At 47.8% G+C, this 26,365-nt stretch overlaps 2 protein-coding genes across 2 annotated transcripts in view; both read right to left on the minus strand.

The window, feature by feature from the left end:
* Nucleotides 1–17,960, minus strand: part of LOC123765068 (GMP reductase 2) — a 114,851-nt gene extending 96,891 nt beyond the window's left edge. Inside the window, exon 1 of the mRNA XM_069333506.1 lies at nucleotides 17,942–17,960. The gene's annotated coding sequence lies outside the window, so the exon portion shown is untranslated. The remainder of the gene's footprint in view (nucleotides 1–17,941) is intronic.
* Nucleotides 17,961–23,885: 5,925 nt separating this feature from the next.
* LOC138369585 (U4/U6.U5 small nuclear ribonucleoprotein 27 kDa protein-like) lies at nucleotides 23,886–24,747 on the minus strand. The gene is made up of 2 exons (XM_069333006.1): nucleotides 24,738–24,747; nucleotides 23,886–24,250 (listed from the first exon to the last, which is right to left on the minus strand). The coding sequence occupies exons 1-2, from the start codon at nucleotides 24,745–24,747 to the stop codon at nucleotides 23,886–23,888; spliced, it is 375 nt and encodes a 124-aa protein (XP_069189107.1).
* Nucleotides 24,748–26,365: the final 1,618 nt, after the last annotated feature.

The raw sequence follows: 26,365 nt of genomic DNA on the forward strand, positions 1-26,365 counted from the left end.
CTCCTGAGGCACATATTAATAGGATAACGACAGCAGCGTACTCTACACTGGCAAAAGTTAGAACATCATTCAGAAACCTAAGTAAGGAGGCATTTAGGGCGCTTTACACTGCCTACGTAAGGCCAGTCTTAGAGTATGCCGCCTCATCATGGAGTCCTCATCTGAAGAAGCATATAATGAAACTGGAAAAGGTTCAGAGGTTTGCAACGAGACTCGTCCCAGAGCTACGAGGGATGGGGTATGAGGAGCGCCTGAGGGAACTGTGCCTTACGACACTAGAAAGAAGAAGGGAGAGGGGGGACCTGATAGGAACGTATAAGATACTCAGAGGGATTGACAGAGTGGACATAGACGAAATGTTCACACGGAATAGTAACAGAACGAGAGGACATGGATGGAAGCTTGAAACTCAGATGAGTCACAGAGATGTTAGGAAGTTTTCTTTTAGCGTGAGAGTAGTGGGGAAATGGAATGCACTTCAGGAACAGGTTGTGGAAACAAATACTATTCATAATTTTAAAACCAGGTATGATAGGGAAATGGGACAGGAGTCATTGCTGTAAACAACCGATGCTCGAAAGGCGGGATCCAAGAGTCAATGCTCGATTCTGCAGACACAACTAGGTGAGTACAACTAGGTGAGTACACACACACACACACACACACACACACACACACACACACACACACACACACACACACACACACACACACACACACACACACACACACGCTAGTCTGACTCCTATTCACAAAACTTGCTCCTATATACAATGGTTCTTCCTATATTCAAGTACCAGACACCCAACCCACATTCAAATAGTAATGGAAGTGACCCGACGTTTCGGTCCCTCCATGACCGAAACGTTTGGGCTGGGTACCTAACGTCGAGCTCCGCGGTTGTGGCAGTGTCTGCATTCACAAAGGTTCTTCCAACACGCAAATATTACTCCTAAATACAAATATTGGTCGTACACGCAAACATCGCTTCTATACACAAACGCCTATAACTGAATCACCCCTCTGATTTACACCATTTGGGTACCGGTCTATATAAATTCGGAGAATCATCCCAAGTAAAAGTAAATTACTTTTACTTTAAATTTATTGTGACTCATCGCCTGGAAAGGATACCCGTTAAGTGTCTCCTTTACTTCAAATCAATAACCAAACTAATTAATACTACACACACATTAACACCTTCAAGGAACACACACACAATGTTGACATTTTGCAACCCGGACGACCGACTCTTGGGAGGACAATGGGATACAGTTTAATACCCGGCAGAACATGTGTTATCCATGACCAACAGAGTGACGAGACCACAGTTGAATAAGACATCAAGACGGGAAGAAGTGACAGGAAGTAGTAGACTGTGAGCAGCATCTCTGGCTACTGAGTCAATGTACTCTGTCTTCTGATGCACCAGTTAAGGGAGGTGGACTGAGTACGTGGACTAGCAGGACTGTGTATGTGGACTGAAGAGCATGAGTACGAGGACTGGAACGAGGGTGTGGGTATGAGGACTGATGAGACTGGGTATGAGGACTGGGAGGGATGGGGGTGTGGGTATGAGGACTGATAAGACTGGATATCAGGACTAGAACGAGGGTGTGGGTATGAGGACTGATAAGACTGGGTGTCAGGTCTGGAACGAGGGTGTGGGTATGAGGACTGATAAGACTGGGTATCAGGACTGGAACGAGGGTGTGGGTATGAGGACTGATAAGACTGGGTATCAGGACTGGAATGAGAGTGTGGAGTAAAGGGACCAGAGAGTCTGACGGACCAGATATAAACAAAGGCTGAAGCTTCTACAATCAACTGACCTTAGCAAGACGGTAGTGAGAGATCACATCATGGCTCACACGGGATCAGGAATAGACACACACATGGATAAGGGTAAACCAGACCGAAGCCGGGACGACATAGACGACACAAGGATTAACTTAACAAAACACGAGATACAAAGTACTTGATTAACAATAGAGATGTTAACAGCTAGAATTCACTCAGCAAGAAAGTCGTACACTCAGGGAATAAGAATGCTGCTTAAGCAAGGCTGGGTCAATTAATGTGTTTTAACACACGGGGCATAACACACTCCCCGTAGGTACAAATAGGTTATCATACGCCCCCAAACAACAAAATGAATTAGCAACGAGGGTCAAGAGTTGTAGCGAGACTGGAGAATCTGATTCTCCACTCTCGTGGGAACGGTTGAGATGGGGTAGGGGGTGTATGATGGCGTATTCATACCACGGGGAATTGTATATTACTCACACCCCGTGTTCAGAGACAACTCACAGTGTATGGGGCCTGACAGCTGGGTAAACAACGCTTCGGATTCGTACTCCTGAAGATCCGGGTTCGATCCCCGGTGGAGGCGGAGACAAATGGGCAAAATGTTTCTTTCACCTTGATGGCCCTGTTACCTAGCAGTAAATAGGTACCTGGGAGTTAGATAGCTGCTACGGGCTGCTTCCTGGGGGGTGTGTAACAAAAAAGGAGGCCTGGTCGAGGACCGAGCCGCGGGGACGGTAAGCCCCGAAATCATCTCAAGATAACCTCAAGATGGTAGCAGCTCTCTAACCATGGTCATGTGGTACAAACGAAAATGTTTTTGGTTTGTATCGTAAAATAGTTAGCATTCTAAAAAAAAATACTTCAATTAACGTACTTCACTTCAATACTTCAATAACGTACTTAATACTTCAGTTAACGAGGAGACCTAGTCGGGGACCGGGCCTCGGGGACGTTGAGCCCTAAAATCATCGCCAGGGTAACGTATTGAGCACACGCTCTGTGCTCAATAACCTACTACACTATATGTCGAACTCTAACCCTTTCCATGAAGGACAGAAGAAAATAATATATATATATATATATATATATATATATATATATATATATATATATATATATATATATATATATATATATATATGTCGTACCTAGTAGCCAGAACGCACTTATCAGCCTACTATGCTAAGCCCGATTTGCCTAATAAGCCAAGTTTTCATGAATTAATTATTTTTAGACTACCTAACCTACCTAACCTAACCTAACCTAACTTTTTCGGCTACCTAACCTAACCTAACCTATAAAGATAGGTTAGGTTAGGTTAGGTAGGGTTGGTTAGGTTCGGTCATATATCTACGTTAATTTTAACTCCAGTAAAAAAAAACTGACCTCATATATAATGAAATGGGTAGCTTTATCATTTCAAAGGAAAAAAATTAGAGAAAATATATTTATTCATTAAAACTTGGTTTATTAGGCAAATCGCGCCTTGCATAGTAGGCTGAGAAGTGCGTTCTGGCTACTAGGTACGAGATATATATATACATATATATACATATATATATACATACATATATATATACATATATATATATATATATATATACACATATATATATATATATTATATATAAGAAACTAAGATTATAACACCAGGTCTCAGATCTATTACCCCATTCAGATCACCACATGGGACAAGTGTAAGTAACGCCCTATAGATACTCTCATGGGGTTCCCCTCGCCCCTTAGATACCCCCACGGGGTTCCTCTCGCCCCATAGATACTCCCATGGGGTTCCCCTCGCCCCATAGATACTCCCATGGGGTGCCTCTCGCCCCGCAGATAGTACTATAAGTCGTCTTGGCAGCTTGAATAAAATCATGCTGACGATGGCAACTGTTGTGGGTTTATGTCTTGGTTTATCGCCGGTTAATTTGGTGGTTCATTTGGCGGCCGGGCCGGTCATTTGGCGGGAGGGTGTGTGAGTAAGGGAGAGATGGCGTCCCGCACTCCATCTGTCGCTGCCCCATTCTTTAAGTGAGGTAATCCTGCAAGAGATTTGAGTGCCCCCCTTACAATGGGTGTCCTGATCTACCCCCCCCCCCCCTTCGCCAGCGACCTCATCTACCCATTCAGGTGATCCGATCTGGACGGCCAAAGACAGCAAATGATGGACTCGTAGTAGCCAGCAATAGGAAGAAAGTCAGCTTGGGTGTTCATCATGTCACTTGTACCTGGACTCAGCTGGGCTTGAGAAGGGGAGGGGGGGAGGAGAGAGAGAGGGACAGGAAGGGTAGCGAAAGGTAGGGAAGGAAAGGGAGAAGCATCCAGCGTAACCCATGCTTATACAGATGGCGTGATAGGGAGAGCCATAGGTAGTGTGAGAAGACACCAAGTCATCTCCCCCACCCCATCCTTACCTACCACCGCCCTCCCCACTAACCCCAGTCCTCACATTTCAATAATAATCACGTACATGCCATATCAACTGAACCAATCACCAGTCTGTTTGTTTTTGGGGGGGGGGGTGGCCGGCCACCATATTTGTTTAGAGAGTGTAATTTGCACTCTCTTGTCTCCGAGCGGACGGGAATAGGAGTGTAGTTGTCTGGTATCCGAGAAGGGACTTGTAATACCGACGAGCCGCCGCGGTCAGCACCTCTCATCACGTGGTCTACAATTTGGCCTCGTTGTGGCCTGCCATTCCTTGGCCCCAAACTCCACATCTATTGTGAATTAACAGGACGCATTCCTTCCCCCTTCACAGCTGTTCAAAAACTGATATAATTATGGGAATTTGGGTTTCAGACGCTCGTTCGTATATAGATTTCATGCGGGGAATGGAGTTTGTCCCGCTATAAGCCTTCCACGATCTGATCAGCGGGGGATGTTGTTGATACTTTCCCTTATGAAAGTTTAAACAGCTGTATCATCTTGGCTGGTGCCAAGAGTGGGTGCCGCAGGGGTGAGCGAGGGTGCCGCAGGTGAGAGCGAGGGTGCCGCAGGGGTGAGTGAGGGTGCCGCAGGGGTGAGCGAGGGTGCCGCAGGTGAGAGCGAGGGTGCCGCAGGTGAGAGCGAGGGTGCCGCAGGTGAGAGCGAGGGTGCCGCAGGGGTGAGCGAGGGTGCCGCAGGGGTGAGCGAGGGTGCCGCAGGGGTGAGCGAGGGTGCCGCAGGGGTGAGCGAGGGTGCCGCAGGGGTGAGCGACCACCGGGAACCATTCCAAAGGTGCTCATTATAGTTCTATTGATGTTCCTGTGCTGCTACTGCTGGTGTTACGTCTCATTCCCACCAAAGTAACTACATTAATCCCAAGAGGTGACGAACCCCGCCGGGAGCTGAACGTCTCAGCAACGCCAAGCAAGATCGGGCTTGTAAATGCCTCATAAACCACTTTATCTTCAATTCAGATTCTGGTTAAGTCTTAAAAATTAATCCAGAGTCAGTTTCCATATGAATAACAAACAGTGAGTTAATCAGATCGCTCTACTTGTATGTGTAGCCGCCCTGGCCTGCTGGTTAAACACAAGCAGGCCAGGGCTAGGACAAATTTCACACACACACACACACACACACACACACACACACACACACACACACACACACACACACACACACACACACACACACACACACACCACAGTCTCGACTTTACCCTCCCCCCCCCCCGTGACGGGACCCTAGCCCCATAACCCGAAAGACGTAAACACAAATTATTTTATATCATAAAATTTGCGTCTCGTTCTGAAGAGGACCACATTGTACAGCCTCGCCCCCCTCTTCCCTCTCCTCTTCCCCCTAGTCTCTCTCCTCATTATCTCTCCTCTTACACTAGTGTCTTCTCTTTAGTTTCTATTTATATTTAATTTAGGCCTCTCTTTTCATCTCTTAACCTAGACGTCTCGTCTAGCCCTTATCTTAGACCCTATTCTCGCTCTCTACTAAACCATAGACACTACTTTCACGCCCTCTTTGTAGGTCTAGACCCTCTTATCCCAGTCTTTCGATTTTTGGTTAATTTCATTCTATGTTTCCATTACAAAAGACGTCTCTTTGATGGTGTATTATTGAGGCAGGCGGGTACAGAAGCAGACGACTTGTGACTCCTGTTAGCAGGCCGAGAGCTTTCCCGCCTTCCTTCGTGGTAAACCTTAACCTATTGGGCTTGCGTCTGGAACGTGACCCGCCAGTCGCTTTACAACCAGGTCCCGTATATTGCTGCTGAGTAAGAGTATGATGCCTCTCCCTCTCTGATGCCTCCCCCTCTCTGATGCCTCTCCCTCTCTGATGCCTCCCCCTCTCTGATGCCTCTCCCTCTCACCGATGCCTCTCTCTCTCTCTCCATCCCCTTGCCGTTTTATGGACCTTTTAACTATCAAATAAGTATATGCTGCCACTGACCTTTTCCGAAATAAGTAAAATATATCGTTTCTGCGTAGTACTTAATACATATTGGATTCCAATATGTGGAAGATTATTCTTACGAGAGGTCGTTACGCCTCCGTCTTGGGCCTCGGAGTAAGTAATCAGGGGCCATTAGGCAGGCCGTAAACAAGGTTATAGCTCACGTACACTCAGTTACAATAATAGAGTTAATTAGGTAATTGGCGAGCAGTAAAGATGCTAATTTGTTTGAGGAAATAAATGACAGGACCTCTAATGTGGGCCGCTTGTAACCGAGCACCTCGGCCATTGTCCCTGTCCCCTGGCCGGGGACAGGGACGATGTCCCTAACCACTCCCACAGGGGTGGATAGGGGAGGTCCTTTCCTGAGTCGTTTGGTACTTCCCTCCCACTGGTGTCCACCGCCCCTGTGGGGGTCGTGGACCTGACCTGAGGCGTGTGGGAGTCGTGGAGGGTGGTCGTACCAGCGAGGTGCCCGCAACGACCGCCAGTGTGTGGTCGTCTTGCGCAACAACGACCACTATGGGGGGGGGGCGGGGGGCCACTTGCCGGTATGCGAATGATCCAACTACGTATTGTATGAAATCATAAAGTGAGAGTGAGAATTTTAATGTGGCAATTTGCTTGTAGTGTTCCACTCTAATCGGCGTGTAATGTCCTTAATAAATGTTCATTACGACGGAGGGTTCCACCGCCGCGGGGAGCAGCGGTCAGCGCCGCGGGGAGCAGCGGTCAGCGCCGCGGGGAGCAGCGGTCACCGCAGCGGGAAGCAGCGGTCACCGCAGCGGGAAGCAGCGGTCACCGCCGCGGGGAGCAACGGTCAGCGCCGCGGGGAGCAGCGGTCACCGCCGCCTCTCCGCCCGCAGCCACCATTACCGGCACCGCAGCCGCCATCTTGCTCTTCAAAATGAGAAGTTAGTCAACCTGGTCTTACGGGGATCTGCACTTTTGCTTGTGCTCCGGCGGACATTTTCTACTGGCCGTCACATATGTGCGTTAATAGTGTCTTCTTTAAGAGGCGATACAAGAGCTGGCGGCGTTGGCTGATGGCTGTGGTGGCTGATGGCGGCTGATGGCGGTGTTGGCTGATGGATGATGGCGGCTGCGCTAGGCACATTTTACTGCGCAATTAATGGCGCGGGCTGGAACCTGGGACCAATCCCGCGCCACCGAACACATCCCGACGCAGCCTCCTCCTTCAGGTGATACCCTGTCCGGCCCTCACCTGTCCGGCCCTCACCTGCCCGGCCCTCACCTGCCTGGCCCTCACCTGCCCGGCCCTCACCTGCCTGGCCCTCACCTGCCCGGCCCTCACCTGCCCGGCCCTCACCTGGCCGGCCCTCACCTGGCCGGCCCTCACCTGGCCGGCCCTCACCTGTCCGGCCCTCACCTGCCCGGCCCTCACCTGCCCGGCCCTCACCAAGCCGCTGAGGAGTGTGCTTCGAACGCACATAAACACACGCAAAACACGCATCCCAGAATGAAACAGAGGAGAGGACTAAACACCAGCAGGCGCCAGGGATGGCTAGTATTTCAGTTGACACAGGAGCACAAGGTCAAGAGAGGAGGGACGAAGCAGAGCTGTGTCGTAGAGCTGTGTCGCTGTGTCGTAGAGCTGTGTCGCTGTGTCGTAGAGCTGTGTCGCTGTGTCGTAGAGGAGACAATGAAGGAATAACGGAATACTTAAGAAACGAGCCAAGTGGAAATATAATTAAGTAACAAATCCTGATATACATGAAACATAACTGTTTTAGAGGCAGAAGGGAGATAGATCAATAACAAAGGCATAAGGAAACAAGGCAGGGAAGACAACACAAGGGTTCAACAGGCATTGCAACAAAGCCAAAGTCATAAGAAAGCATAAAACAAACAGAAGAACACGCAAAATAATATATTTGCATAAAAAGAGAAAGAGAGCAGAGCTAAATAAAAGGTTCCAAGAGATTCCAAGAGAGGAAAAGGTTCCTTCCGAGACGAAACTGAGTACAAGAGCAGTGGTCGAGGAAGAGGAAATAAATCACTACCAGGGACTTGAAGCAAAAGCTGTGGGGGCGGACGGGATCTCACAATATACCCTAAAGGCAGCTGCTAAAACACTGTGTAATCAATTCACTTGCAATGATGTTCAATGTATTACTGGAGACGAACGTGGTACCTTATAGCTGGAAGGCTCACATACCATTCCAATATATAAGAACCACTCTGCTACAGACCAGAGTCTATATCAAGACATGCCAAGCACAGTAAGAGAGAGGGATAATAAGATGAAAGCAATGGTGCGTTTAGAGGGAATTAACTTCACATGAAAGCACCAACACGGGTTCAGGGCAGCAAAAAAACATGTTTAGATAACTTGCTGAAGCTCTACGATTGTCCCAGTGAGATCAGACTAGAAACACAATAACTGGATAATATTATTAGACTGTCGGAAAACACTTAACAGTCTTCTACATTAAAAAAACAACAACAACAACTCCTGTACAAGCTTAGTTGCGGGCAAGAATGACAATCAATTGGAAACATTAAACAAATAGGATAAATATTAGAATATGGGGAATGTGATAAGTGTCGTCCCACATGGGGGTAAGTAAGGGGACCCCATGCTATTCCTTATATACGTAAATTACATAACACAACCAAAACTCCTATAACCCAAACCGCACATAAAAATGAACGTGACAAAATTAAGGTTTCAGTCCCACCTGGACCCTTGTTAAATGAACAAGCGTCCAGGAATAAACACAACATCAACATTTAAAAAGAAAAAAAAACATACAATTTGGTCAATGTTGACTTACAATGCAAAGTTGACGAGGAATATCAGCACCAGGAATAACTGTCGAAGGCTCAAGAGAGAACTGGACAAGTTGCAGAGGGTCGAGGACATGGTTAGTCGACAACGGAAACTACATGATGCAGGTGAGGCTTTAGACGGGATTAAGGAGACCCAGAGGAGCATTACACGGAGACATTGTGTTTCCTATTGATGGCTAAATGCACCATACAACCCCCCTAGTCAACCACCAGACAACCCCCCTAGTCAACCACCAGACAACCCCCCTAGTCAACCACCAGACAACCCCCCTAGTCAACCACCAGACAATCCCCCCTAGTCCGGTGCCGGTCGGCCGAGCGGACAGTACGCTGGACTTGTGATCCTGTGGTCCCGGGTTCGACCCCGGGCGCCGGCGAGAAACAATGGGCAGAGTTTCTTTCACCCTATGCCTCTGTTACCTAGCAGTAAAATAGGAACCTGGGTGTTAGTCAGCTGTCACGGGCTGCTTCCTGAGGGTGGAGGCCTGGTCGAGGACCGGGCCGCGGGGACACTAAAAAAGCCCAGAAATCATCTCAAGATAACCTCAAGATAACATTGGCCTTCGTTGACAAGGACGGGGTGAGTGCAGGACGACATCGAACTCTGCATTTCGAGTGATGGCTTCAGTATATGACGACCACGCTAGTACGGAATGTCTGGAAGGAACACAACAAGTGGGACATGCAGATAACGTCCTAATACGCGCCTCCATCTTTGGAAAAGTAAACAATCCACTCAATTCCTTGGCGTGAAATGTGTTTAACTCTGTTTCACTCTCTTGAGGTTATCTTGAGGTTATCTTGAGATAATTTCGTTTTTTTTGTGTGTGTGTCCCCGCGGCCCTGTCCTCGACCAGGCCTCCACCCCCAGGAAGCAGCCTGTGACAGCTGACTAACACCCAGTTACCTATTTTACTGCTAGGTAACAGAGGCATAAGGTGAAAGAAACTCTGCCCATTGTTTCTCGCCGGGGATCGAACCCAGGACCACAGGATCACAAGTCCAGCGTGCTGTCCGCTCGGCCGACCGGCTCTCCACAAGACGACAACCTACTCTCATCACAAGCGAGAAGAAAACGAAAACTGCAAATTAATGGCGAAAGACTCTAGAGGGTTGACCACTATTGGTACCTTGGTACCGCCGTCGGTTCCAACAGGGGCAAAAAAGAGAGGAGCTTGATCGCCTCAGAGGGACATGTAAAAGTCGTCTCAGAGCTCCCAGGGCCCTGATCTGGAAGGGAAGAGGTCTTCCACTGTCGTACTTAAAACAATATACAGAACACATATACGCTCCGTCACAGACTATGCCGCACCAGTCTTATGCAAGTACTTCCAAAACGATATAAAAGGTTCGAAACCATGGCAATCATTCTTCGGATCCCCTATAACTTCGAAGCTACCAGAAGAGCCGTCTCTCCCCGGTGTTAAAGGCAGAGTTCAGTAACTGAATGCTAAGCTTGCAGTTAAGATAGCCAGAGACCTCACTACAATATTGCTAAGAAGACCCGTTTTCTGTTGTAATTACAGTAGGAAACATATATATATATATATATATATATATATATATATATATATATATATATTTGTCGTAGCTAGTAGCCAGAACGCACTTCTCAGCCTATTATGCAAGGCCCGATTTGCCTAATAAGCCAAATTTTCCAGAATTAATAAATTTTCTCTATTTTTTTTCTTATGAAATGATAAAGCTACCCATTTCATTATATATGAGGTCAATTGCTTTTTATTGGAGTTAAAATTAACGTAGATATATGACCGAACCTAACCAACCCTACCTAACCTAACCTAACCTATCTTTAAAGGTTAGGTTAGGTTAGGCAGCCGAAAAAGTTAGGTTAGGTAGTCGAAAAAAACATTAATTCATGAAAACTTGGCTTATTAGGCAAATCGGGCCATGTATATGAGAAGTGCGTTCTGGCTACTAGGTACGACATTATATATATATATATATATATATATATATATATATATATATATATATATATATATATATATATATATATATATATATCCCCCTCAGCCACCAAACACACAGTTAACTAATAATTATTACGAACACATTTCCTCCCTCCATCAGTATAAACCATTACATATACAACTAACATTAAGGCAACATTAAGAGACACATATACACACACAGAGAGAGTCTTGCTTCACTACAATGGGTCACCGCTGGTCCACCAGGAGGCTGCCAGGGCCTCCATCCACACGTCCCTCGCTGCTCGTCCTAATATCAAGCCCCATCTAATGCAACCAAACCTTTACCAAGTCATTTCAACAACTGTAAAGTCTGGGATTATCTCCGTGTTTCAATTACACTGATTATAAGGAGTGGCTTTCGGCGTCCGACAATAATGTTTGGGTATGCGCTTCATTGAAACCTCATAACAGGTTCTGGGGCTCTGGCTCTGTACGCAAAGGGCGTATACAATTATGGGCGGGAATTACCATCCCTGTACCAACTTTACATTTATAGCAGAGAGAACTTACAAAAGAAAGTGAGTTTTAATGTCTTTTAAGGCGGAGGAAGTTAGTATCCAACTAATACGCATAAATGTGATGGGAAGCTGGTGTGTGTGTGTGGGGGAGGGGAGGTGGTGATGGGACAGGAAGGGAGGGAGGAGGAAGGGGGTTAAGGGGGCATGGGAAGAAGTGGGAGAGGGAGGAGGTGACAGCGCCCCGGGGGTATAAACACATCATCTTCCCTTCCATTGAGTGTGACGAGCCGCTCTCTAAGTATCGTGCCCCAGCCGGGCATCACTGTACCACAACGCTCTCTGCCCCATCATCCACGATGTCACTGATGATGACCCGCATCATTTGACCAGATGATGCGTTGGCTCTAGGCCGCCGGCTCACGGCGCAGTCTAGAGACCATGTTCTCTCTCTCTCTCTCTCTTTCACGATGGATTATGTGGAAATGGTTGTGAAATTAAACCCCTCCCTCCCTCCCCCCCCTTCCTTCCCTTGGGTAAATATATCTTGCTCTGGGTTCCATTATAATGGGTTACGGCCTTGTGACAGTAACGAGAGTCGACACGGCAATCTGGAGTCATTCAGCGCCCGGATATTGAAGGTTGTGTCGCCGGGGTTCAGTTTTTCCGAGTTTAATCTGCGCCAAATTTACGAAAACTGGTGCGACCTACGTCGTCCCGGGCCGTGTGGCGGGGGGGGGGGGGTCTCTAGCCACCGTCCCGGGCCGTGTGGCGGGGGGGGGGGGGGGGGGTCTCTAGCCGCCGTCCCGGGCCGTGTGGCGGAGGGGGGGGGGGGGGAGTCTCTAGCCACCGTCCCGGGCCGTGTGGCGGAGGGGGGGGGGGGGAGTCTCACCGTCCCGGGCCGTGTGGCGGGGGAAGGGGAGGGGGGAGAGGTCTCTAGCCAAAACAGTTAAAACTGCGACTTTAAAGTATGTTTATAAATAGAAATGGACTGTTTGAGGGGGACTGGCGGAGTGTGGTGTACGTGGAGGAACAAACGGTGTACAGGGGAGACGGACCATGTACATGGGGATGGGGGGAAAACAAAGACGATTTACATGGAGACACGACAAACGATATTGTAATATAAGGAAAAAATAAGGGAGTCGATATACAAGAAAAGTTCATCAACAGTTCTAGCTCGACTCCCGTAAGAAGATTCAAACAAGGACTCTCGTTTATTTGGCTCGAAGAAGGCACTCATTATTCTTGGTCGTCGTGGGTATCACCAGGAGGGCTGGGACCAGGATGGGGTCGTCGTGGATGCCACCGGGAGGAGTGGGAGCAGAATGGGTCGTCGTGGGTGCCACCAGGAGGGCTGGGCGCAGGATAGGTCGTCGTGGGTGCCACCAGGAGGGCTGGGCGCAGGATAGATCGTCGTGGGTGCCACTGGGAGGACTGGGCGCAGGATAGGTCGTCGTGGGTGCCACCAGGAGGGCTGGGAGCAGAATGGGTCGTCGTGGATGCCACCAGCAGGGCTGGGAGCTGGATAGGTCGTCGTGGGTGCCACTGGGAGGCCTGGGAGCAGGATAGGTCGTCGTGGATGCCAGCAAAAGGCCTAGGCGCAGGATGGGAGGGAAGGGATATATGAGATAAGAACACATCAACAAGCTCCCCCCCCCCCCCCAATCATCTTTCTCCTGCATGGGCAAGTGTTCAGGCATCGCGGGTCCGTCTCTAATCTGGCGTGATGGTCGCTTGATCTGGTAAATGCTCCCTGCTGACATTATCCCAACTGGCATAACTTTTCATCTAAGTATACGAGATGTTATTACTAATAATAAAGTCTGCATGTAGCTCGAACCAGGGACCTGGGGATGGGATCAGAGACTACAAATCACTAAACAAATAACCATAAAGAGCCCAACAAGAAACTTGAAATTCCGCCCCCCCCCTTACCCACCCATACAAAAAATTCAAATGTACTTATGATGGGTAAAATGTAGATTTCCAGCTCCTCCAAAATGTGACGGGGAAAAAACTGTAGACCCCTTCAAGCCTTGCTAATCCATAATGGGGAAATATGTAACCCAGTCAGTCTTTCCCACCGAATGAGGAATATGCAGATTCTCAGTCTATCACACCCATAATGAGGAAGCTGTTAATAACCCTACCAGCTTGTTTCATCCATGATGGGAGAAGATGTGAGCCCCATCGGTCTACCCCATCATGGGGAAAATATACCCCCCCCCATCAACCCATCTCATCCACGATGGGAAAGATATGCAGCCCCCCCCCCTCCTCCCTCGACCCATAATGGGAAAGATCTGCATGGCCCCTACCTACCGTGCCAGGCTCCCGTACGGATTGGGAATAATAATTATCTCTCACGATGGACAAAAATACTAATCGTATTATCAACAAGCTATTTATTCAACCAGTCTCGTATCCATATTCATTAGTGTTAACATATGGACGGTGAACTAAATATATGTAGTGGTTGTGGTGGTTGTGGTGGTGGTTGTGGTTGTGGTGGTGGTGGTGGTGGTGGTTGTGGTGGTGGTGGTTGTTGTGGTTGCTGATATGCTTCTGTTAACATATTCGGCTCATCCATCCACATATCATGTGAGTGGGGGTGGAGGGAGGGAGAGAGAGCCAATCATGTTATCATGGGGGTTGAGGGGGGGGGGTAGCCAAGTATGTTATCATGGGGTGGGGGAGAGGGAGGAGGAGAAGCCAAGCAAGGGATCACGCAGACATCAGCCATAACCCCTCCCCCCTTCCCCCAACTTTCCCCCCCCCACCCAAAATAACACAGTCCAGCCCCCCCCCCCCAGTGTGTGTGGGTGAATTAGAAGCCCCTTACCAGCCAGATGACAGCTGATGGCAGCCGTGAGCAACACTAATGTCTGATGCAAATTTCTGACTTACACCGAGACAAAAACCAGCGGATTATGGTGTACCAGCGGAATTGAATATGATTATGGTGGGGGGGGGGATAGGGAGAGAGAGGGGAGGGGGGGAAGACGGTGATGTGGGGAGGGGGGGGAGGGAAGGGGGCTTGGAAGGTCAGGGGTGAGAGCCTCGTAGGGGTAGGAGGAGGGGATGGGAAAGGGGTCGGAGATGAGGGGTTTGGGGTATTATGGGGGGAGGGGGGCAGGGATTGGGAGGGGGGGGGAAAGATTAGCATGGCAAATTCTCCCTTTCCGGATTCAACCTCTCCGCTCCCCCGTCACAAAAGATGCCCCCACATACTACTAAGGTTACGTGTGTATGGATGGTGATATCAAGCTTGTTCCCTCTACTTCCTATAGAGTATGTGATATACCAAGAACAGTCTTGACGATTTTCTTAGAAAATCGATCGTTTTCCTTTCACGACCAAACACTTGCACGACACCTGACGAATTAAAGACGTGTCTCCACCATCATAGATACTTCAGTTAACTTCTATATTAAGGTAGCGTTTGAGCATCCTCCCCCCCATCACCGTACCCGTCTGGGCATGCGTCCCCATCTGGGCATGCGTCCCCATCTGGGCATGCGTCCCCATCACTGCAACCATCATAAGAGTTGCAATGTTCTAACTTGCAACACAATTCTCAGTTTCTGAACATAAAAGATCAAATCTGGGTTCACAAGTTGCACTTAACACGACCGCGGACCGGGCGGCCACGTCTGTCATGCATGAGATTTAATCTGAGAAAGTTTCCAAGACAATCGTCTGGCTGATAGAAAAGTTGTAACACTCAATCGAGGACCGGGCCGCGGGGACGCTAAGCCCCGAAATCATCTCAAGATAACCTCAAGACAAGAGGCCAGTTCTGAACATACTGTCGCTCGTCTCGGTCCGGGATTTATCAGGCATTTGCGTTTCCACTTACCGAAACCTGTACATCTTTCGTTAATCATGGCAGAAAGAGTTATGAGTAATGAGGTCGACTAACATCCTGAGGCCGAGAAGGACCTCGTAGCGTTTCGAAGCTCGTAAACTATTTACTAAATACAGACTAAGCTGCCATGATTGAGAACAGATGTACAGCCTTCACAAGTGGCAATGACAATTCCTGACTTCCTTGACAACTCGCTTCTTAAGAACATATTGACGATGGTGTTCCAGAGACCTCCGGGAACACAGGCTCTTGCGTACGGAGCCTCGCGGACGTAACATCATAGACAACCAAGACATTTTGTACCTACTGTATAATTACTCAATTCAAAATACAGCCATAGTATTTAAGTGTTACCTTGGAGAAGCCCCACCGCTGCCCAGGCTGAGTAGGGGCCCCCGCTGCATGTAATTGTGGGTGGAGCGTTGAGGGCCCATCAGGCTGTGAGTTAAACCTACAGGAGCTGTCTAATGACGGGATGTGGGAGGCCTCGTATGTGTGTAAACTCAAGCAGAAGCAACAGGAGGAGGAGCAACTCTTCCCCCTCCTCCTGTCTGCCACCTGAAGTATACCTCAGAGTGGTGTCGGGTTAAGGCCTCAGCATTAACGTACTCACCAGTCTACAAGTACACTTTAGCCCTCAACGTAATTCAGGACTTAAGTATATTTAATGTATACCACTCACTGTAGAGGGTCTTAGGGAGTCTTAGTATATCGAGTCTTAGACCTGGTTCAGGACTCGTCAAGGACTTACGTGTTCACTTACGACCTCCAGGACATTTGGCCTTGAGCATGGGCAGATGCTTCAAATACAGTTTACGTATTTAAAAGCGCTTCGAGGTCCTCCTCCTCGACTTGAGAGTATTGTTAAGGACAACATCGTAAACTGTTTCATTTAAACTGAACCTCCACGAATAAGGAAAGATGTAGACGTTTCTAAAGGGGGGACATAATGTACTTTGGATGTTTCATGAATCCATAGCCGGTATATTTGTATACGTTATTGACTTCGTTATGTATTGCAAGTTATACGTTGTATTCGTTATACATTGTAATTAATATGTTGTCTTATATCATATCATATTATCATTGTGTTAATATCATTGTCATTAATATGTTGTCATTGTAATATAAAGGCATCTTCATTTTTTTTTAATTTCATCACAATTCGCGCTAACTTAAGAAAATAACTTCATACAAATATTTTCGTTTCACCGTTTGTCAAAATAAATAATTACGTTTTTTCCGGTCACTGAAAGAAGAAAAGGATCATGATTATTTGCCGGAGGTTGTGAGGTTTCCAGCCCTCGTCGTCGTCGTCGTCGCCGTCGTCGCCGCCGTCGTCGCCGCCGTCGTCGCCGTCGTCGCTGTCCTCGTCGTCGTCGCTGTCGTCGTCGTGGCCGCAACACGGACACTAGCGAGAATACTTAGCCATTGTCAGTTGGGGGGGAGGTGGGGTTCAGGACCCGGTGTGGTTTAGTGGTATGTCAGGGGGGCGCTTGACGACCCGCTAACCAGACAATTGCCTCTGTTGACTGGTGCTTAGGAACCAAACGAGAATACAATTATACGAGGGCGTTCTTGTATGGCGAGAGTTGCGTTTATTTTTTGTATTTTTTGCTATTGATACTACATGGAGAAGAGCAGGAGGTGTGTTATGGTGGCGTGAGGGGGGAGAGAAGTCCCTCAGAGAGGAATGTGGTGTAGTCGCGTGTCAAGCTGTGAGTCCTCACTATCTCACAGCTTGGAGGCTGGAGCTTGAAGCAGACCTCTGCACAACGTTCCCTCCCCAGCTATGGTCCCACAGCCGTGGTCATGGCCTCCAAGCAAAGGTCGCCCAGAAATAGTCTCATTACTCCTAAATGACAAAAGAAAGCATGCTTAGCCTAGCTTAACTGCCAAACACACACACACACACACAGAACAAGGCAGACAGCCCACCTGCTGTCATAACTCGTACGATATTTCCCATTTCCAAACTTCTCCCCTCGCCTGTGATTCTCCATCCTCTCTATTCACACCTGAACAATAAAAAATATATCTAAAACTGCAGTCTTTGAGAGACAGGTGTTATTACCGCACCTGTTCTAGAACGTTGAAAACCATGAAATGTAATAGCCATTTAAGCGTGCCACTAAATCTATATTAAAATCTGGGTAAATACTCTGATGACGAAACAAGTTTCCAAAAATGTCTCTCTCTTCACAGGAGCTATTACGCGAGAATTGAAATTTAGAGCGAGTACAACTGCTGGCTTGTTGTGTTGTTCCTGTGCCTCTGCTTTCTCACTCTTACACAAACACCGAGACCACGAGAGACAGAGACAATAGTAGAGAGAAGTAACCTTTCTTTGGTCACTATTCAGTTTCCATTAATTACACATTATGAGACCCCGTACCAAATAATATGTTATAAAGATTGGTACTGTAAGAACATAATAATAAAGGAATGTACCTTTGGCGTATTAGTCTATAGACTATAATCTATACACCTTCCATTTATATATATAAAAAACTCCCAATCACATGTTGGCCGCCTCTTAACCAGCAACAACATATATATTTTTCTAACTGATACTTTAAAAGTTTCAGTGTACTTACTTCCGTTCCAGTTTCTGTAGTCCTTAAATCTTTTGATTTGTCAACTGCCGCTTTATAATGTCCAACAAACCAGCGTCATATCTGACCACATTTCGGGTACAAATCCTCCGGTAATAAGCATGGCGAAATCTTAGATTGTTTCACATGCTACGAGATCGTCACCAACTTTAAAACTGATCCTCTGGATATGATCGCCAACCCGTCCTCGCATTCAAAGATCCAAGCTCGTTGATCAAGCAGCCAAACCCTCTGTTTATGAATGAAAAGCGGTTTACACACGACTCACAACTGATGGCATCCGAACACTTCCGGAACAAGTGCTTCGCTCACGTCCTCTATTCGAACCACAAATCAATAAATGCTTCACCCACGTACTTCAAATACAAATAATCGCCAGCAGAACCTTAACACCTAGCCTAGGCCTAACTATACATAGAATTTTAATGTATAAAAAATATGAATTTATATACGACAACAAATCAATGTTTAATACACAGTATGTTAAAACTGATGAATGCGTCTCGGGAGGACGGCCGCTGATTTAAACAGCCTAGTGTGAGGCCGGGTTGCATCACGAGCAAGGGCAAAAGGCTTGTTAATTCAGCCCGCCTGAATTAACCTTTCAGGCGATAAGGTAACCTAAACAATCCTGGGGTGTACCTGTGATTCCTGGTGTTGGCGGAGTTGTTCGTTCCACGTGTTGCTTGTTCCTGGTATTGCGTGTTCCTAATGTTGCTTATTCCTGGTTTCAGGTGTGTTACTGGCCTCTCAGGATGTACTTCCCCGGTCTACGCTGCCCCTTGTCTTTCCTAATGTTTACCTGTGGCCAGGTTTCAGACTTGTTCCAATCTCGAAACTCGGTCTGAATCCAGGTTTTTGCTAAGAGATAGCCTGATCAGCTATGGTACCGCAACCCATTCTCGCACTTTCTTATAGTCAATATTGACTTATTAAATACGTGCATATGTGATACACTAATTTATTATGAATATTTTAGTTTACCTTGAAAAGCTTCATAGAATTACGAAGCAATAAGATGCTTATCTTAACATACTAAGAAGGTTAGGTAAGGTCGGTGTTTTCTATGAAGCTTTTCAAGGTAAACTAAAATAGTCACAATAAATTAGTATGTCACATATGCACTTATTTAATAAGTCAATATTGACTTAAAGAAAGTGCGAGAACGGGTTGGGTACCGGCGCCCGCACATATATAACAAGCACAGCTTGGCTCATCCGGCGCTTGCCGCACCCCAGGAACGTATCTAATGCCCTCTTATAGACCTGTGTGTTTGCTGGCGGGCGCTGCTCTAATTGTGCTGCTCTAATGTCTTAATTTACGAAGACGCAGGGGCATTGTTGGACCTGTTCTCTGGGCCGACGTGGGGAGTGTTGCCTCACTGGCTGTTGGAGTTGAGTTTACAGAAGATCTCAATATTTCTGCCTTATTATTATTATTATTATTATTATTATTATTATTATTATTATTATTATTATTAGTATTGTGTTTTAGCGTCAATAGAGGCCGAGAGAAAGAAGCTTAGTCTATGTTTAGTTGGTTTTGAATTCCATATTAATCCAGTGTGGGGTCGCTGACCCCATACCAATCCTGTGGGAAATGGCGGACTCCATACCCATTCTGTGGGAGGTGGCGTACACTATTCCCATCCTGAAGGAGGTGGTGGAACACATTCCCATCACGTGGGCATCGACAGGACCCCCATGACCCATCCTGTGAGAGGCAATGGAAACGCTGCAGAGTTGCATAACGAGCTCAGAAACTGGACACATTTCAGGACAGAAACTTGTTTCCACCCATCAAACTCGGCGTTCTAATGTGAGGCATCATGGAACGTCCAGTATCCAGATGTTAGGTCCGAAAGGTTTTTTTTGTTTTCATTATTATTTTCTATCACAAACGTGGCCACACATTTACAGTGCTAACCAGCATATATATATTTTCTTTGTCGTCCATGGACAGGGTTAGAGATTTGTTAAACATATAGTTCAGTGATTTATTGAACACAGAAGGTGATTGTAGTGCTTTTAAAATGAAAGAATTAATTTCGTAATTTTACGAAAGATTGTCAGGAAGTCTGATGCCTCAATTCTTAAAGAGAGTTGCTAGGATAGTTCTGTGCACCCTGCAGTAAAGAGCCTATGAGGACATCTGTGTATCTATCTCTCCAGTTCCTTAGCAGTGACGACAACCAATCAACATGCCCCTACAATAAAGAGGGAGGCAAAAGCTTAAGTATAGGTTGAGACAGGATCACGGGAAATAACAGTCTATTGAACCAAGTTATCACAAGTCAAGCCTGGCCCCCCAGGCCGGACTTGGGGAGTAGAAGAACGCCCATAACCCATTTCAGGTATGCCGCAGGTGTACTATGAGGCCGGTAGCGACCATTTCTCGGTGAGCGCCTCTTTCTTCAGTGAGAAGGAAAGGGAACTATCAGGAGAAAGCGCCTGTTGTTGTTGTTATAGATTCAGCTACTCGGAACAAGTTCCAAGTAGCACGGGCTATGGTGAGCCCGTAACTTACCTGGGACAGGAGCGGGGCAAAGTAGCACGGGCTATAGTGAGCCCGTAGTGGACTTACCTGGCACAGGAATGGTGCCTGGAAAGCGCCAAGTCATTCCGACTATTATAGCACCGGGAAGGGATAAGGATAAGGATTAGGGATGGGACGGAGGGGATGGATTGTTGCCCAACCACTTGGACGGTCGGGGATTGAACGTCAACCAGCATGAAGCGGGACCGTCGCTCTACCGTCCAGCCCAAGTGGTTGGGCTCTCTACAGTGAGAACGTATGGGTACGTGTCAGTACACATGTGCTCACCTATTTGTACTCACCTATTTGTGCTTGAGGGGGTTGAGCTCTGGCTCTTTGGTCCCGCCTCTCAACTGTCAATCAACTGGTGTACAGGTTCCTGAGCCCATTGGGCTCTATCATATCTACACTTGAAACTGTGTATGGAGTCATGTATTCACCTAGTAAAGTGTGTGTGTGTGTGTGTGTGTGTGTGTGTGTGTGTGTGTGTGTGTGTGTGTGTGTGTGTGTGTGTGTGTGTGTGTGTGTGTGTGTGTGTGTGTGTACTCACCTAGTTGTACTCACCTAGTTGTGCTTGCGGGGGTTGAGCTCTGGCTCTTTGGTCCCGCCTCTCAACCGTGCGTGTGTGTGTGTGTGTGTGTGTGTACTCACCTAATTGTGCTTGCGGGGGTTGAGCTTTGGCTCTTTGGTCAGTGTGTGTGTGTGTGTGTGTGTGTGTGTGTGTGTGTGTGTGTGTGTGTGTGTGTGTGTGTGTGTGTGTGTGTGTGTGTGTGTGTGTGTGTGTGTGTGTGTGTGTGTAAATTTGAGAGAGCATTGTTATAATTGGAGGTGTAGTTCAGAATGGCCTTCCCACAGTGAGGCCGGAGTCTGACTTTCCAGTTTCTCACTCCAATAGAACACAATAGTCTAGGATCAGCCTGACAGTGTATCCCTTGTCCTCCTGTTTCAGTTCATACCTTGTTAATTGCCTTAACTGGAGGTAGAGAATTTAGTAGTAGGGTGATTTACAAGTTACTTATGTTTGTGAGGAATAAACACACATCTGTCATTTAAAAATATTCCACTCTGATTTTAATTTTTATTTCCCCCCAAAAATCATTTATTTGTTTTTACATAGTTTTGTTGGTAATAGTAATTAATAATTTCTTTTGGTACAATTTTCTAATTTAATGAAATTCAGTCGCTAGCCTTTTCCCTTCATTTAAAATTCAATCAGCTAAAATATTTTCTGTTTTTATAAACGAGAATCACAACGAAAAAAATAAATAAATAAATCAGTAAGTCCATTAACCGGTTCTAATTAGCGAGTGGATCATTTAAGTCAGTAAGTGATTTTATATTCAATAGACTATAACGAGAAAGTCACATAGTGTTGAGCGAGGGTCCAGACGTTAGTGAGTGACACAGGGGGAAGTACTATAACGAGAAAGTCACATAGTGTTGAGCGAGGGTCCAGACGTTAGTGAGTGACACAGGGGGAAGTACTATAACGAGAAAGTCACATAGTGTTGAGCGAGGGTCCAGACGTTAGTGAGTGACACAGGGGGAAGTACTATAACGAGAAAGTCACATAGTGTTGAGCGAGGGTCCAGACGTTAGTGAGTGACACAGGGGGAAGTAGAAAACTAATGGGATTCAGGTTTAATGGATGAGATTCGATTCAGTGTTTTTTTTTAAGGAACCGAGATTTTCTTGAATGAATTAAAAGAGAATCTCGATTGTCGGTGGATCAGGCTTAAGTCGTATATTATTGTAAGTGGTATATAGAGTTAGTTATAGCGAGTAACTTATTCCTTAAATATCACCCTTGTAATTCCAGTTATTACCGATATTACATATCATAATGTATATGGTATCTAATACATAGGCATCATATACATTACCGGTATTACAAAGGTCATATACATTACCGGTGCAGACGATGAATCACAATAACGTGGCTGAAGTATGTTGACCAAACCACACACTAGAAAATGAAGGGACGACGACGTTTCGGTCCGTCCTGGACCATTCACAAACGACTTGAGAATGGTCCAGGACGGACCGAAACGTCGTCGTCCCTTCATTTTCTAGTGTGTGGATTGGTCAACACATTCCCAGTATTACAAGATGGCGACGCTGTAAGCCAGGCTGAAGCAGTCTGCCCTGGTTAAGGAGGCCATACGTCGGCCCTCTGTTAACTATTCTCATCCATGCATGTTCTTTATCACTCTGTCCTAAGCACCCTTTTTTTCTTCACCACCATCCACTATCTCTGTCATGTGCACCCGTTTCCCTTCCTCCGTCCTGTCGTACCTTGCCTCCCCTTCCTTGAGGCGAGTCATTAGCTCCTCCTGTGGGTGATGATCGCGATGGCGGAAAGGGGTGGGGGTGGGGGTGGGGGTGGGGGTGGGGGTGGGGGTGGGGGTGGGGGTGGGGGTGGGGGAGGAAGATGGGCAGGGAAGCACTTAAGTGTTACCTGGGGATAGGGAATATGTGTGGAGGGATGGTGGGAAGGAAAGGGGAGTTGGGGGTGCGCAAGGCTACTGGGCTTACTTTTCGCTCCACCACTATCCTCCCTCACCAACTCCGCGCCCTTTCATCCCTCCCGGCAAGATCAACCAGCGGCTATCTTGCCTGGCGACAGGCAAGATAGCGATTATTTTGACGTCCGAAGCCGTCTTGCATTAAATCACGAAACATTTAACATTTATTTAGTGATCAAGGCTAATTTCGCGAGTGGCTAAAGGCGGGTCGGTCGGGTTACCGGTGAAGTGATGATGCGAGTCGTGGCTGCCTTAATTTCGTCGTCGCCCTCAGGTGATCTGTCCTTGTGCTGTGTGTCATGAGGGCAGAAACGTTGGCTTTACGAAAACGTTTGGTGCGGTGTGAGGCTTTGTGTCTGTCAACTGCGGGAGGCGTTTATTTAGTCCACTCAGGCACATGGGAGCCGGTCGCCCGAGCGGACAGCACGCTGGACTTGTGATCCTGTGGTCCCGGGTTCGATCCCGGGCGCCGGCGAGAAACAATGGGCAGAGTTTCTCTCACCCTATGCCCCTGTTACCTAGCAGTAAAATAGGTACCTGGGTGTTAGTCAGCTGTCACGGGCTGCTTCCTGGGGGGTGGAGGCCTGGTCGAGGACCGGGCCGCGGGGACACTAAAAAACCCCGAAATCATCTCAAGATAACCTCAAGAAGGCACCTGGGCGTCTCTCCTCTGGCGTCGCTCCTCTGGCGTCGCTCCTCTGGCGTCGCTCCTCTAGTGTCGCTCCTCTGGCGTCGCTCCTCTGGCGTCGCTCCTCAAGTGTCGCTCCTCTGGCGTCGCTCCTCTGGCGTCGCTCCTCTGGCGTCGCTCCTCTAGTTTCGCTCCTCTAGTGTCGCTCCTCTGGCGTCGCTCCTCTGGCGTCGCTCCTCTAGTGTCGCTCCTCTGGCGTCGCTCCTCTGGCGTCGCTCCTCTGGCGTCGCTCCTCTAGTGTCGCTCCTTTGGCGTCGCTCCTCTGGCGTCGCTCCTCTGGCGTCGCTCCTCTAGTGTCGCTCCTCTGGCGTCGCTCCTCTGGCGTCGCTCCTCTGGCGTCGCTCCTCTGGCGTCGCTCCTCTAGTGTCGCTCCTCTGGCGTCGCTCCTCTGGCGTCGCTCCTCTGGCGTCGCTCCTCTAGTGTCGCTCCTCTGGCGTCGCTCCTCTGGCGTCGCTCCTCTAGTGTCGCTCCTCTGGCGTCGCTCCTCTGGCGTCGGCGCCCTCTGACGATGTGCGCGAGCACACTGACTGCTCAGCCAGGTCTCTGGATGCGTCACTCCGTAAGAAAATCAACCTCCTTACCAAATCAAAAACGTACGAACCCAAGCAACCCATCTAACCCATCGATTCCGATGACTTAGATGGGAAAATATTTGTGAAAACGTATATATTTGTGACGCAAAAAAAAAAAACGCGTCCTACGAGTTGGGAATAGTAGTTGTACAGTGAATATGGTGAGGGGGGGGGGAGTTGAGGAGGGGTTATGACCAAGTCGCCCTATCATCCTCCCCCCCTCCTCTCTACCCCCCCCCACCTACTCTTTCTCCCCACAGTCTCCTACTCTCCCCTACCCCCTTGCCCTTCTTCCTACTTACACCTCCTCCCCCCTACCTTCCATTCTCCCTCTCCTCCTTCGCTACCCTTCCATCTTCCCGCCCTCCCCTACCCCCCAACACCCCCCATTCCCTCACCCCCCCCTCCAGCAGGCACGCTAATGAGAACATAATACAGAGTAATTAAGTCGTTCTTACTTGCACCCATTATTTTCACCCCCCCCCTTTCTCCTACCCTAAAAGTAGAAGCTTAAATGACCTCATTTATTTATGTTATTGTGTGTGAGAGAGAGAGAGAGAGAGAGAGAGAGAGAGAGAGAGAGAGAGAGAGAGAGAGAGAGAGAGAGAGAGAGAGAGAGAGAGAGAGAGAGAGAGAGAGAGAGAGAGAGAGAGAGTCAAAGGGGTATTAACAGTGATCTCAGTTGCTCAGTACTGTAGAGGACGCTATTCTTGGTGACCTTGATCATGTGTATTGATTAACCGCTTACCGGCGAATCCAGACAAGCACTCGCGCGCGCCCGCACACACTCGAGTACACACACACACAAACACACGCGGTAGCTGAGTGGACAGCGCGCAGGGCTCGTAATTCTGTGGCCCGGGAGCGATTCCCAGGGCAGGTAGACACAAATGGGCGGAGTTTCTTTCACCCCTGATGCCCCTGTTACCTAGCAGTAAATAGGTGCCTGGGAGTTAGACAGCTGCTACGGAGGTGTTTCGTGTGTGTGTGTGTGTGTGTGTGTGTGTGTGTGTGTGTGTGTGTGTGTGTGTGTGTGTGTGTGTGTGTGTGTGTGTGTGTGTGTGTGTGAAAAAAATAGTAGTTCACCAAGAACAACTTGGTGAATACAACTAGATGAATACAAGACCGTCAAGCACAAGAAATTGGGGAAGTATCAGAAGTATGCCACCAGACTAGTACCCGAGCTGAAGGGTGTGAGCTACGAGGAAACACTACGGGAGCTAAGCCTCACGTCGCTAGAAGAAACAAGAGTTAGGGGAGACATGATCACCACATACAAGATTCTCAGAGGAATTGATAGGGTAGATAAAAGACAATTTATTTAACTCAGGGGGAACACGTACAAAGGGGACACAGGTGGAAACTGAGCACCCAGATAAGCCACAGAGATATTAGAAAGAACTTTTTTATTGTCAGAGTGGTTAACAGATGGAATGGAAGTGATGTGGTGGAGGCTGACCCCCATACATATGGAAGGTCCCGGTAGCACAGTCGGCTTCATTCTCGACGCATAATCGAGAATTGTGGGAGGGGATCTGTTCTCTTCGAATCCTGGGCGGGACAGAAATGGTTAGGACACATTTCCTTTCACCTAATGCCTCTGTTCACCAAACAGTGAGTAGGTACTTAGGAGTTAGTCAGGTTATTGTGAGGGTTGCGTCCTGGGCGAGGTCATTACCTTAAGGAGGGGGGGGGGGGAACCACGATAAAAGCCTAACGTGTATGGATACACGCTGGCTTCCTGTCCCCCGACACAATGAATTATTATTAATATGTTTTAAATTGTAGATATGATAAAGCCTAAGAGGCTCAGGAATCTGTACACCGGTTGAGTGACAGTTGAGAGGCGGGACCAAAGAGTCGAAGCTCAACCCCCGCAAGCACAACTAGGTAAGTACAACTAGGCGAGTACGCACACACACACACACACACACACACACACACACACACACACACACACACACACACACACACAAACACAAACACACACACAAACACAAACACAAACACACACACACACACACACACACACACACACACACACACACACACACACACACACACACACACACACACTCATTCCCTT

This window comes from Procambarus clarkii, chromosome 29, assembly GCF_040958095.1.
Source record: "Procambarus clarkii isolate CNS0578487 chromosome 29, FALCON_Pclarkii_2.0, whole genome shotgun sequence".
NCBI lineage: Eukaryota > Metazoa > Arthropoda > Malacostraca > Decapoda > Cambaridae > Procambarus > Procambarus clarkii.